This window comes from Labeo rohita, chromosome 3, assembly GCF_022985175.1.
Source record: "Labeo rohita strain BAU-BD-2019 chromosome 3, IGBB_LRoh.1.0, whole genome shotgun sequence".
NCBI classification, from domain to species: Eukaryota; Metazoa; Chordata; class Actinopteri; order Cypriniformes; family Cyprinidae; genus Labeo; species Labeo rohita.
This window is the reverse complement of record NC_066871.1, coordinates 33,749,586-33,762,285: the sequence shown is the minus strand read 5'-3', so window position 1 is coordinate 33,762,285 and position 12,700 is coordinate 33,749,586. Positions and strand designations below refer to the sequence as shown.

Below are 12,700 nucleotides of genomic sequence, written 5' to 3'. Positions count from 1 at the left end.
ATAAATAAATAAATAAATAAATAAACTGACCCTTATGAATGGTTTTGTGGTCCAGGGTCACGTATATCACGTCTTCTCAAGATATTCACTGACGTCTCTTTCGAAGTGCACTAACTGAATTTTTGGTTTTGTCATTTGTGAAGTGTGTACATTACGGTAAGTAAGTCAAAAGTGCAAAAAAGTCCCAGCGTATTCACCCTGTTTCTCTATATGAGTGCAGAGAGAGCCATTAGAGGAGGAGGTTCTAGAGGAGTCACTCCTCCATGGGCTGGATTTGGATGCTGATGTGCTGCCGATCAAACACTCGAACACTAGAACTTTCTCTTCATACTTTATCAACAACAAATCCCTTCATTTACTGAGGCCGAGCGGGATAACATGCTTCACCCGTGAGCATCTGAGCGCAGGACTCTCATTTATTCTTCACTTCTATTTATTTGTCAGATTCGATCAACAGGTGACTCGCGTGATGCCCAGCCAGACTCTGCGCCCGCGTCTCTGCGTCCTGGAGAAGGGCGAGAACGGGTACGGCTTCCATCTGCATGGAGAGAAGGGCAAAAGCGGCCAGTTCATCCGCCTGGTGGAGCCCGACTCCCCCGCCGAGCTGGCCGGTCTACGCGCGGGGGACAGGTTGGTGTTCGTCAACGGAGAGCGAGTGGAGAGCGACAGCCACCAGCAGGTCGTGGCGAGGATACGCTCCAGCGACGGGAACCTGGAGCTCATAGTGGTGGACGTGGACACCGACCAGCTGCTGAAGAAACACGAGCTGAAGTGTTTGAAGGAATTTGTCACAGAGGGGATTCCGGTGCCCGAGTGTGATGATGAGCCCGAGATCAGCGATGAGATGATGCGGGAGGACACTCCGCCTCCGCCGCCGGTGCCGGAGAGGAAAGGAGAAATCATTCCCGTTCACATTCCCGTGGTGGAGAAACTCAGGACATCAGTGAGCTCAGAAACGGTGAGAGACCAGAAGTGCATTAATTCAGGCGCTCAGATTCAAAATTACCGCGGTAGTTTCAGAAGTAATGCATATTCAGGAATGTTTTTATAAGTAGGCTGTTGTGTTTTTTATAGTAAAGTAGAGACACTCTCTGCTTTTTCATCACTACACAAAAACTAGATGCTGAAATGAAGTGATTTTTCACATATTTCTTTTGCTTATGTACTTAAATATTAGCCATAGGCTAAGTAGTTTATATTTTACACAATTAGCTCATTTTTGTCTTAACTGTACCCATATGGTGTACAGCTGAAACAGTACCATGGTACAGTTGAGACACCCATTCTTAATGCTCTAAAGCTGGCTAACCATTTATTGCAATTACAAAAGTTGTGCATTTTTTTTTTTAAAATTCAGATTTAGAATTTTTAAAAACAAAACAAAATAGAACAAAACAGAAACAAATATTTAACACTAGAAAATATATGTAAACAGTACAAATGTAAACCTGTATATTATATAATCCTACCCCTAAACCTATGCATCACTCAAAACTTTCTGTATTTTAACATTTTCAATCATTCTGTATGAATCTTGTTTCCTCATGGGGACCTAAGATGTTCTCATCAGGTTAGAATGTACTGGTACTACTATACTTACATAGGTAATACCAGTACACAAACACACACAGCTTCTGAATATGCAATTTATTTTGTAAGATTGAACTGATACTGTATGCATAACGACCTGTAAAGGGTGTATCAACTGTACCCACCCATTAATAATAGACAGTTGAAATATCACAAATATATATATATGAAGAGTTCAGATGCAAAACCAGCTAAAAGCCATCTCAGTCAAAAATGAGATAATGACACTGAGTGAATGCTCCTGACACATAGTATACGTCCATCAAATACTTTTACTTCAAACTCACCAAATTCCAGCCTCAGCCTAATCAGAAGTACCAGTACTTACATAGAAACCTATACAAAGTACCCAGAAAAAAATGCTAATTTTAAAGAAAAACGTAAGATGGATTTAGAGGCTTTTGCAAATGGAATTGCAAATGTGTGCAATTGTGACTTTTTAACCTATTATCATAACACTGTACAACTAAACAACATGTGACACAATAGGGCACCAATCTGGGTACAGCTGAGCTGATACACTCAACTGTACCCCACTGAGATATGTTTCTTTAGATTATGAAAAGACCTTGCATGACACAATGTTATAAAGTATTTCTGTTTTAGAGCACAGAGTAACATTTGCAATGATATATGTTAACAATCATTAAAGAATAATAAGTTATTTGTTGTGAAAGGGACATGGTGAAATGAAAATCTCACCTTGAAAAAAAACATTTGCTGATATCTTCAGTATGGAAAGACGCACATATATCAAACTTCCCATGATCAGAGAGAACACTAATATCAATAATCATGGCTCGGGGTTCCTGTGTATGCAAGTCATTTAAGGTGTTTCAACTGTACACATGACTCAAATGTACTCAGTCTACCCTACAATAACTTACCACACCTACCATAACACTTATAAATATCAATTATCTGACAGAAAAGTACCTGAAATTACAATGGTATACTTCTAGTATGCTTGTGTTCTTCTGAGTATTTTAATGTGTCAACATGGTATGACAATCATTTACCATGGACATAAAGGATGTAAACCCTTGTGAAAAAGGGTATTTTTAATACTTGTAATGTTCTTTGAATCTTAAAAGTTTATTAAAAACTATTGCAGATAATATTAATGAAATAAATGCCTTTTGAGTGTACTTTAAGAGAGACACTTTCAGGACTGTTTTTAATTCATGTAAGTACACTTTTAAAGAAGTGCACTTATTTTGATGTGTTGACTAACATACTAAAGCCCATGTACTTGATTATAATTTTATTATACAGTAGTCAACATTTGAAGTGGATCAAAAATATTTATCAAAGTTGTCCTGAGACAAAAACGGGTATTGTTTTGGTTTTAGGACAACTTTGATGAAAGGTTTTGATCCACTTCAAATGTTGAATACTGTATTCCTTTTGGTAACACTTTACAATAAGGTTCCATTAGTTATTGTTAGTTAATGCATTAACTAACATGAACAAACAATGAACAAAACATTTATTACACTATTTATTAATTTTGTAAATGTTAGTTTATGAAAACACAGTCGTTCATTGTTAGTTCATGTTAGTTCACAGTAGATTAACTAATGTCAACAAGCACAACTCTTGATTTTAATAAAGCATTAACATTAACTAAAATTAATAAATGCTGTAGAAGTATTGTTCATTCTTAGTTCATGTTAACTAAAGTAGTTAACTAATGTTCATTAATGAACCTAATTGTAAAGTGTTACCTTACTTTTAAACTAAAAATAGAACTTCAGTAGAAATCTGTAATAACATACAATTATTAATAGAAATTACATTAAAGTATGTTTTACTATGAGATTATATATAAAGATGTTCTACTCCTAAGTTCAGCTAACTGCGTTTAATATAAATTTAAACTATAATACATTTTCATTTAATTGCAAATAACGTAAAGAGTCTTGTATCACCCCATATATATCAACGTATGGTACTACCACAGTACTTTTTGTAAATGTAGCACCTTCATGCAAGGTTATAATGAAATAACTAACAAAGTACAGTACTATGATATTGTCTTTTGTACCTGATCCATGATACTTCCATGGTAATCTCTAAAGTACCTTGGAGCATCATGCAAATGCATGGTATATGAATATGGTATTTGTTTATCACTTAACCATGGTACTGCCCCAGTACTTGTTTGTAAATGTTAAACTTAAGCCTAAACCAAACCTTTAACTCAAATCCTGTCCTCAAGCTTTGTCACCATATCTAGTCATACCTTATGTCTCATTACATCCACTAATTCAGTTTAATTGCTTAGATTTTTTTTTTGTCCGTATGTGCATTTGAAAAATTGCTTTGTATTCCTCAAGCAATTATAAAAGAGTGCTATGACAACTGTGAAACACACACCTACACACTGCAGTGCTCTTGGCAGATCGCACACCTAGTGCTTCAGTCGCTGACTGTGGGTGGCTGGTGTGTTTGAGGAGGACGTCCAGCACAGGAAGACAGTCAGCTCTCACACAAGACAAACAACTCCATTCAACCTTGATCCTGAGTAAACACAATTTCACACTACAACCGATCACACAGTTCCAGGATGTCTTAGGAACATTGTTAGCTGGAACACCAACATTTAAAGCTGCTCACCTGAGGAACAGATCATCTGTGTGTTTCAGAGCTGAAGGGTTATATTTTGCTTAGCCGAAGCGCAGCTGTCTGAGAAAGCACTTGTTGTGTTTTTCTCACGGATGGCTCTATTTTTTGTTCAGACGCTTGTAACCGCGCTTTCTTTTGTGTGTGTGTGTACTGCTCTCATGATAATGATTTGCACATTACTCAAGGAGGAAAAAGGCTAGACTCCACAACAGCTGGGCTCCCCATGGTGACAGTCCTGTTTACAGCCTAAACCCCCTTTTCATTCTCATGTCATCTGCATAACCAAATTATCCACAATGCCCCTTGTGGCATTGTGCTCTCAATGTGTGGATTCATTTTTCACCTGTAGTGATCTACTGCATATTAAATACACTAGCCTAAACTGTCTGATTGGATGAGGGACCAAAAAGACTGTCTTCTCTCAGGGTCACATTGACAATCTTGGGGTCAGCTTGAAAAAAAATCCAATGTTCCATATATTTTTCTTAAAGGGGTCATCGGATGCAAAACCTACTTTTACAAGTTGTTTGAACATAAATGTGTGTTGACAGTGTGTGTACACAACCACCCTATAATGATAAAAATCCACTCAGTGGTATTTTTTTTTCATCTTTATAAGCAATATCCCATTTTTCAAATCAGGCCTTTCTGAGCTTCTTGTCGGTGTTGCGTCACACCGACCAAGGTACGATAGTTGATTTACACGACCGTCTTACCTTAGACCCGCCCTAAATGAGCTGAGTGAGCTGTAACAGTCCAACCGCCACTGTGTCGCCTCCAGTGCAGGAGAAAACAAGAATGTCTGAGATTAAGCGATTGAGGTGTTCTGTTGTTGGATGTAGCCTTTCTTAATATGGTGCTAGTTAGCAAGTTTCGCGACTAAACGTGGCTAAAGTAAACATTATGACTCGTCACCCCACAGAAGAGAGGGGCAGGGTGAGCAGAGCTCATTAGCATTTAAAGGAACATGCAACAGAATGGCTCGTTCTAAAAAGAGCTGATTTTGACATGATAAGAAGGGCTTTTTTTACACTGCCACTGAGAAATTTTAACCAAAGTATGTTATAGATTTCACATTAAGACCCTAAAGAATCATATCAACTTGTGGAAAATGGGCATCCGATGACCCCTTTAAAAACATGTAATTGTTACTCCTCTTGGAGCTTCCTAGAGCTTTTGTCCATCAAATCCAGTCTGTCTGACTGTCAACTGCCTAGTAACCTCTTGAAACACATTAACAACTGCTTACACTCTTATGGTGCATTCACACCAAATGCGAATTTAATTATTCGTGTGAGTAGATTACATAGAAAGTCAATGCAAAGACGCTAATAAAGGCGAAATCATACTGGTCAACGCGAATAACGCGAAAGGCACGGCGCGTTTGGCGCAAAGTTAAAAAAATTCAACTTGAGCGGTAAAGAGCAAAGAGCTTATTGACAAGTTCAGTTAAAGACAGCATTATTGTAGCCATAAATTTGTAATATAGGTATCTGTAGCATAGAAAACAATTAAAATCGGTTGTAGTGGTAATTGTATTTTATTAGTATGGCTACAGAGATGCTGCTAAAAATAAAATAATAATAATGTCAGTTTATATACAGCAGAAAAATGTAACACACATTAATGCAGGATTAATAGGCTATTAATAGGCGTTTGGCTTTCCAGCATATTTGGGACTTTAACAGCAGGTACAAAGCAGCGATCGTAGTTATCTCTATCATGGTTGATCGCGCCTTGTTGTTATTCACATGAGTGATGCAGAAAACATCCCGCAAGTAATCTAGAGTGAGTGACACGATGCGCATATTCGCTTCACATTTGGTGTGAACGCACCTTTAAAAATAGGTTCCAAAAGAGTGTTTTTGCAGTAATGCCATAGAAGAACCAGTTTTGGTTCCCCAAAGAACCTTTCAGTGAACAGTTCCTAAAAGAACCATTTTGAACAGCTAAAAATCTAAAAAACTTTTTCAACTCTAAAGAACTTTTTCTGCATTTGAAAGGTTCCATGGATGTTCAAGGTTCTTTATAGAACCATTGATGCTAATAAAGAACCTTTATTTTTAAGAGTGTATCAACAGCTGCCTAGTAAACACTCTAGCAATCATCTATACCAGATGATTGCTATATAAACTATACATGTTACTACCTAAATGGTACATTTCGGTACCTCTTGAAAAGGTGCTGCCTCAGCTTTTGTACATTTTAGTACCTGTGCAACCAGTTTAAAAACAATAGTAAGCACTCAGAAACTGCCTAGCAGCTGCTTAAGATACCTTAGCAATATGTTGTGAAAAAGAAGTATACTTTAGAATATACATTACAAAAATAATATGCTTTAAAATAATTGCTTAAGCGTGAACTGATTGTAATGTTTTTGGGCACTTAATTGCATTTTAAATTCATATTAAATGCAATTATTTGAACTCAAGAGTGCTTTTCCGACCCACTTATGAAGGACTTAAGTACAGCTTTATATGTAATTTCATAATTACTTCTGTTGTCTTTGAAATATGGTTAGAGAATACTGCTGACTGCACTGACAAACATTTATTATAAACGAAAATATATTTTAATGTAATCACTATTGAAACTTATATGTTATATATTTGTAAGTACACATTTGCAATAATGTAGTGTAACTAACTGAATACATTTAAAATATATTCACTTTAAATGTAATATCAAATAACACACTACAGTTAAAATTATGATCAAGTACTTCACATGTGCTTTATTATGTTAGTTACCACATCAAAATAAGTATACTTCTTTATGACAAAAAATTAATAACAATTTAAAATGTTCTCTACAGTAAAACTTTTCATTTTACACAATTAAAACTTTTAGTACTTAATTGCACTTAATTGTGACCCTGGACCACAAAACCAGCCATAATGGTCAATTTTTTGAAATTGACATTTATACATCATCTGAAAGCTGAATAAATAAGCTTTTGAAAAGCAACTATTTAAAAATCTGGAATCTGAGGGTGCAAAAAAATCTAAATACTGAGAAAATCGCCTTTAAAGCTGTCCAAATGTTCTTTTAGCAAGTTCTTAGCAATGCATATTACGCATATTAATTAAATTTTGATATATTTACTGTAGGAAATGTGCAAAATATCTTCATGGAACATGATCTTTACTTAATATCCTAATGATTTTTGGCATAAAAGGAAAATCGATAATTTTGACCCATACAATGTATTTTTGGCTATTGCTACAAATATACCCGTGCTACTTAAGGCTGGTTTTGTGGTCCAGGGTCACAATTGTGTTAACCTGAAAGTGTACTCTCTGTAAGTACACTTAAGTGGCCTCTAATTCATTAATATTATATTATCTGCAAATACAGTAAAAAAAACCAAAACAAAACAAAAAAACATTATTTTAAGATTTAAAGTACACTACAAGTGCACAATCTTTTTCTTCAAGCTACCCTTTAAACTGATTTGGGTTTGAAAAGTTTTGCCAAGCCAACATTGTTTGTTTTACTGTAGTTTAGTATTTGTGACAAATGTAAATGTACAGATTTTCTCCCTAGTTAAAATGATGCAATCAAGTCAAGGGCCTAGCCAGGGTTGCCAGGTTTTAATAGCAAATCCCGCCCAACTGGTACTCAAAACTAGCCCAAAATTAGCCCAATCTTGTTCTGGGGGATAAAATACACACTTTCTCGTGGGGATCCCCTGGTAAAATTCTCATTCCAGAAGCTAAATATCACATTATTGGGATGCTTCAACCTACCGACATGAAAAACAACACGTGACACTGGGCCTAGCAGTTAGGGCATGTCCTGGTACACATATTAAGTCACAATACTGTTCTTTCCACTTCTTGAAATCATTTCCTGTAAAAATGTGGCAAAAAAAGCAAAACATACTGCACACAGGACTCCAAAGAAATCAGAGTTTATCCTCAGGCAAAGAACTACCCTTTAAAACCCGCTCATGTTGCAAGTTTCCATCCTGTGATTATACAAGAGTTGTAATTCTCATTTGTATTACAACAGGAGCATTTGAATGGAAATGACTGAGAAAACCCAGGCTGCGTTCCGATGTTTTCATGACCACCACATGACTCTTCCCATAGTTTTCCCTGTAAAAGCCTGTTGCTTTCCTGTACTGCGCTGAGGGGAAGTCAGAATGAAATCTGTGAGGACAGCAGGGATGTTTTTCAATCATGCACAGATGACTGCTCTTACATAAGCCTTCTCTCTGAGGCAATTACTTGCGTGGAAGTGCTTTTGTGCTGGGTTAAATTGACTGCGACTCTCCAGGTCAACTGCTATTTGTTGCGTAACTCCTCTGTCAGGAAGAACTGGGATACGTCATTCTGTAGCTGGGCGCATTTACTCTGGTATCTCAGTGACCGGACAAGATCCATGATCTACTTCATACTACTTTTTGTAAAAGCAAGTTGGCACAAAAAGGACTTTTGAGGGTTTTTTACATGAAATCCAGTATATATTTTGATTTTGAGCTTTTAAATATAATCAAATTTATAATTAAAACACTTATGAAGAGACCATGTAATCATGTGATCAGGATGTTTTTGAAAGCGGATCTTCAAAGAGGCCGTAGTCAGTCTGTGGGAATCTGTTCTTGGAGCCGCTGCCAGACCAGGCACTCCAGAAAGCTGAGAGCAGTTTCCTCTGATTGTTTTTCATGGATGTGCAGATATCACACTTCCCCTGTCTGTAAGCACTGATGTAGGAGCAGTGCTCCCACTCTTAGTCCACCACCAACAAGAAGATCATCTGACCCTAGATCTGCCCTTTTTAATTACCAAGAAAATACTTTTGGTCTTGTGGCTGCATCCACAGTTAGTAGTCAGTAATGTGAGAGTATTTGTTAGCTGTAGTGTGTTCAGCAAAGCTTTTCATTTCATTGAAACGGCTTTTCTTTGAGATCTTCATGTGACAGACTCTTCCCTCTGATGGATGGTTTTGTCAGGTTCTTTCACAACAAAGCTTTTGAGTGAGATCAGCAATTGTTTTGTTTGGTTGGTATGAAACTAGTTTTCCAAAAGCTGGTGTGCACCGGTTAACTGAAACAAAACTCAAGAGAAAATCACCTTATTTAACCATGTGTGAGCAGAATGTTCAAACTGGTTTTATTTTATTTCCATTGGTTCGGTTTGGTTTGTTTTACCAGCATCTGGTAACATCCTGTCCTAGATTTGTAGCATTTTGACCTGCTACATTGTTGTCAGTGTAAAAGCCGAGGATTTAGAGATCAAGTTGCACTGTACCTTTAATAAACAAACACCAGTCTCTGTGTGGTATGGCTTGAAACAGTTGATTGTTAGTATGTAAACACAGACTGTATAGATGGAGGTGGGTGGGTGCAGGTTCCTCTGAGAGTAGCCAGGATTGCTTACGTGTGTTCTCCGTCTAGTGTCCAGGGTGGAGATCTGGTCTTTCTATTGTGACAGTGGGGCCAAACCCACCTCAAACTCATAGACAGGTCAGTGGTTTTGGGTGGCTGGTCAGAGGAAGGGCAGATCAAGAAGGATTTTTCCTCTTGGGGTTTGTGGATAGCAGCTACTCTGACAATAAACAAAACCAGAATGTCAAACTCTATCAGTCTAAAATAGATTAGCATCTCCACCCTGGGCAGTGACACTGGTTACAAGCACAGCTTGATCAGGATCATGAATGCATGCAGTACAATGTGTTGAGATACAGGAGATAATTAAGCAAATAATTGGTCCCAGAGAGTCTACATATGTTAAGAAGAGGAAAGGGCCACGTACCGAACCCTGAGGTACCCCAAGTGGGTTTCTGATGTAATTTAGTCTGTTGTCTCACAGTTACTATATTTGGGTCAGAACTTATGTTTGCATCAGCATGAATACTGCCATGAGGTAGATTTAGGAGGAGACAATGCCAGTTTCACTTTGAAGTGACTCAGTAACACCTGTGCGAATGTGATACTCCTCCCTTACAGGATACCATAAAGGATATACCTATAAGGTACCAGTTGTTGAGGACGGAGAGTGATAGATTTGCTCCCAGAGGTGAGGAATAGACTCTGGGCTGTCTGGAGTTCATTCAAAGACATAATGGGGCTCATTTATGGGACATGTTTGTCCATTCAATAGCTCCGGTACAATTCCAGGAAAGTTCAGTAATACACCACCTGCTACCAGAACAAGAGTACAAGTTTATTATTGACTCATGAACATGCACTGTTTGTTTTTGTTTTACGTCATCTGTGGTCATGTAGCCTAGAGCTGGGCAAGCTTGACAGTGAGGTTGATCATTTGCAGGCCATTTGGTCTAATATGGGTGAACTTTGGACCCGACACGGTGAAATGAAGCTGTGAACGGAAATGTTTTCCATCTTCTATTTCTGTGGAAGCTGTTGTTTGACTTATCAAGCCTTAGCACAGATGTGATGTGTGTCATACAGTGACCATGTGGGGATCAGTCCACTGTAATTTGTGTAGTTCCTAGACAGGAAGTTCACTAGGGAATTATTTATGTATTAGAGAAATGTGTAAATATTTTTCATCAGAGGGTTTACATTTGAGTGTATTCTAGTAAACTGTTAGTCAACATTGTTGCATAAAAACCCCCCACATAGCCAACAAAACCCATCTACCATATGTATCTACAGTACAATATTTTCCAACCTTGTTTGTAGAGGCAACCAACATTTTGGATGTCTCCTTTATCTGACCCATCCATTTCCAGTCTTGGAGTCTCTGCTAACAAGCTTAGATGAATCAGGTGTTTGTTTAGAGAGAGTTTGAACATAGGGTGTGCCTGTCGGTGTGCCACCAAGAACAAAGTTGGCAAACACTTGGTTGTTGGCGAACCAATCTTCCAATCATTTTCCAGACCGCTTGTCCTATGTAAGGTCTTGATTATGCTAGTGTCTATGCCTGTATTGTGGGCTGTAGACAGGAAAGCATTAGTGTTTTAGTACTCCAGACAACACTGTTGAAAAAAACAGCATATGCTGGTTACGTATGTTTTGAAGCATGACAGATGGTTTGAGCTGGTCACGTGATGGTCCTAAGTCCTAACTAGCTCCTGCTCAGGACCAGCTCATAGCCAAGTTATAACCAGCTCAGGACCAGCTTAAACCAGCTCATGACCAACTAAGAACCAGCTTAAACCAGCTGCCATACTTCAAAACACACCTAACCTGAATATGCTGGTTTTTCAACAGGAAAGACCAGACTCCAGTCTATCACAAGTTTGAGACTATGTTTTTGGGAGCATGTGGACTTGGTCTGGACTTGGATGAGCTGGTCTCAACTAATCATAGAAAATATGGTCTTGGACTCAGACTTGAGACAGACTTGAGTCTGACTCTGCATGACACTGGGAAACACTCTGTACACTGGGTTAAAAACAACTCAACATGGGTTATTTGGCAACCCAACACTGGGTAAATATTGGACAAAACACATGCTGGGTTATTTTGACTCAGCTGATTGGGTTGAATGTTTTTACCAAACATGCTGGGTTATTTTATTTAAGTCAACTATTGTTTAAAAAATATTTTATTGCTGGCTTAAAATTGACTGGAACTTATAAAAAAAAACACACACACAGAATAATAATCAATAATCATTTTAAACATTTAAAATTAAGCAAGAACACATGGACAAGTTTAATTTATTTGGGTAAATACAGCATAGTTTACAATATTACATACATTTAAGCTCATTTAACAAGCATTTTAGACATCAAAGATGTAACATTTAAAAGTAGCATTTTAATTTTAGTGTATTCAACCGTTCTCTGTAATCACTTTTTACCGAAATAGCGCCAATTCTGCAGTGTCATCGAAATCTGAGACATTGAAGAGCTGCTGTTCGCCGGGTTAACTGCGAACTTCAGATCATGGCCTCGCATTTTACTCATAGCTCAAAGATGTCATGACTGACTCCAAAACCTGCCCATAAATAAGCAGTACTGACATTAAAGAACGTATTTTAACATCAAATTAAATTAAACTCAGTACTAACGAATAAAATCCATTTATTTTATGCAAGGCAAAAGGTGTTTCCATCATATGAAATGACTGACATTTCATCCTTATGTTGCTTTGTGTCAAATAATACAATTTACAGCACAGTAAAGACTTTATAAATGAAATCAATAAAAATAAAAATATAACCCAGCACCTGTATAAAATATTAAAAACAACCCAATAAATGACCCAATAAACTGAACCTGGCATTTGGGTTAAAAAATAACCCAGCATTTTTTAGAGTGTACCAAGAGTATCTAATCCTGCTCCTGGAAGGCCCGTGTCATTCAGCTCCAGTTTAAATTAAACACACCTACACCAGCTAATCAAGGTATTCAGGATTACCAGAAACTTCCAGACAGGTGTGTTTAGCCAGGTTAAAGGACATTGGCCCTCCAGGAGCAGGATTGGACACTCCAGTGCTGGATGGACAGTCAGTCACAGTTCTAGTCTCATAATCTAGTCATGGATTATGGGAGAAACCAGAGC

At 37.7% G+C, this 12,700-nt stretch overlaps 1 protein-coding gene across 1 annotated transcript in view; it reads left to right on the top strand.

Moving 5' to 3' along the window:
- Positions 1-284: 284 nt before the first annotated feature.
- The window catches only part of nherf1b (NHERF family PDZ scaffold protein 1b), a 37,257-nt gene continuing 24,841 nt past the window's right edge, over positions 285-12,700 (top strand). The window contains 1 exon segment of the mRNA XM_051102013.1: positions 285-958. Within this exon segment, the coding sequence (XP_050957970.1) occupies positions 470-958 (489 nt within the window). The 5' untranslated portion in view covers positions 285-469.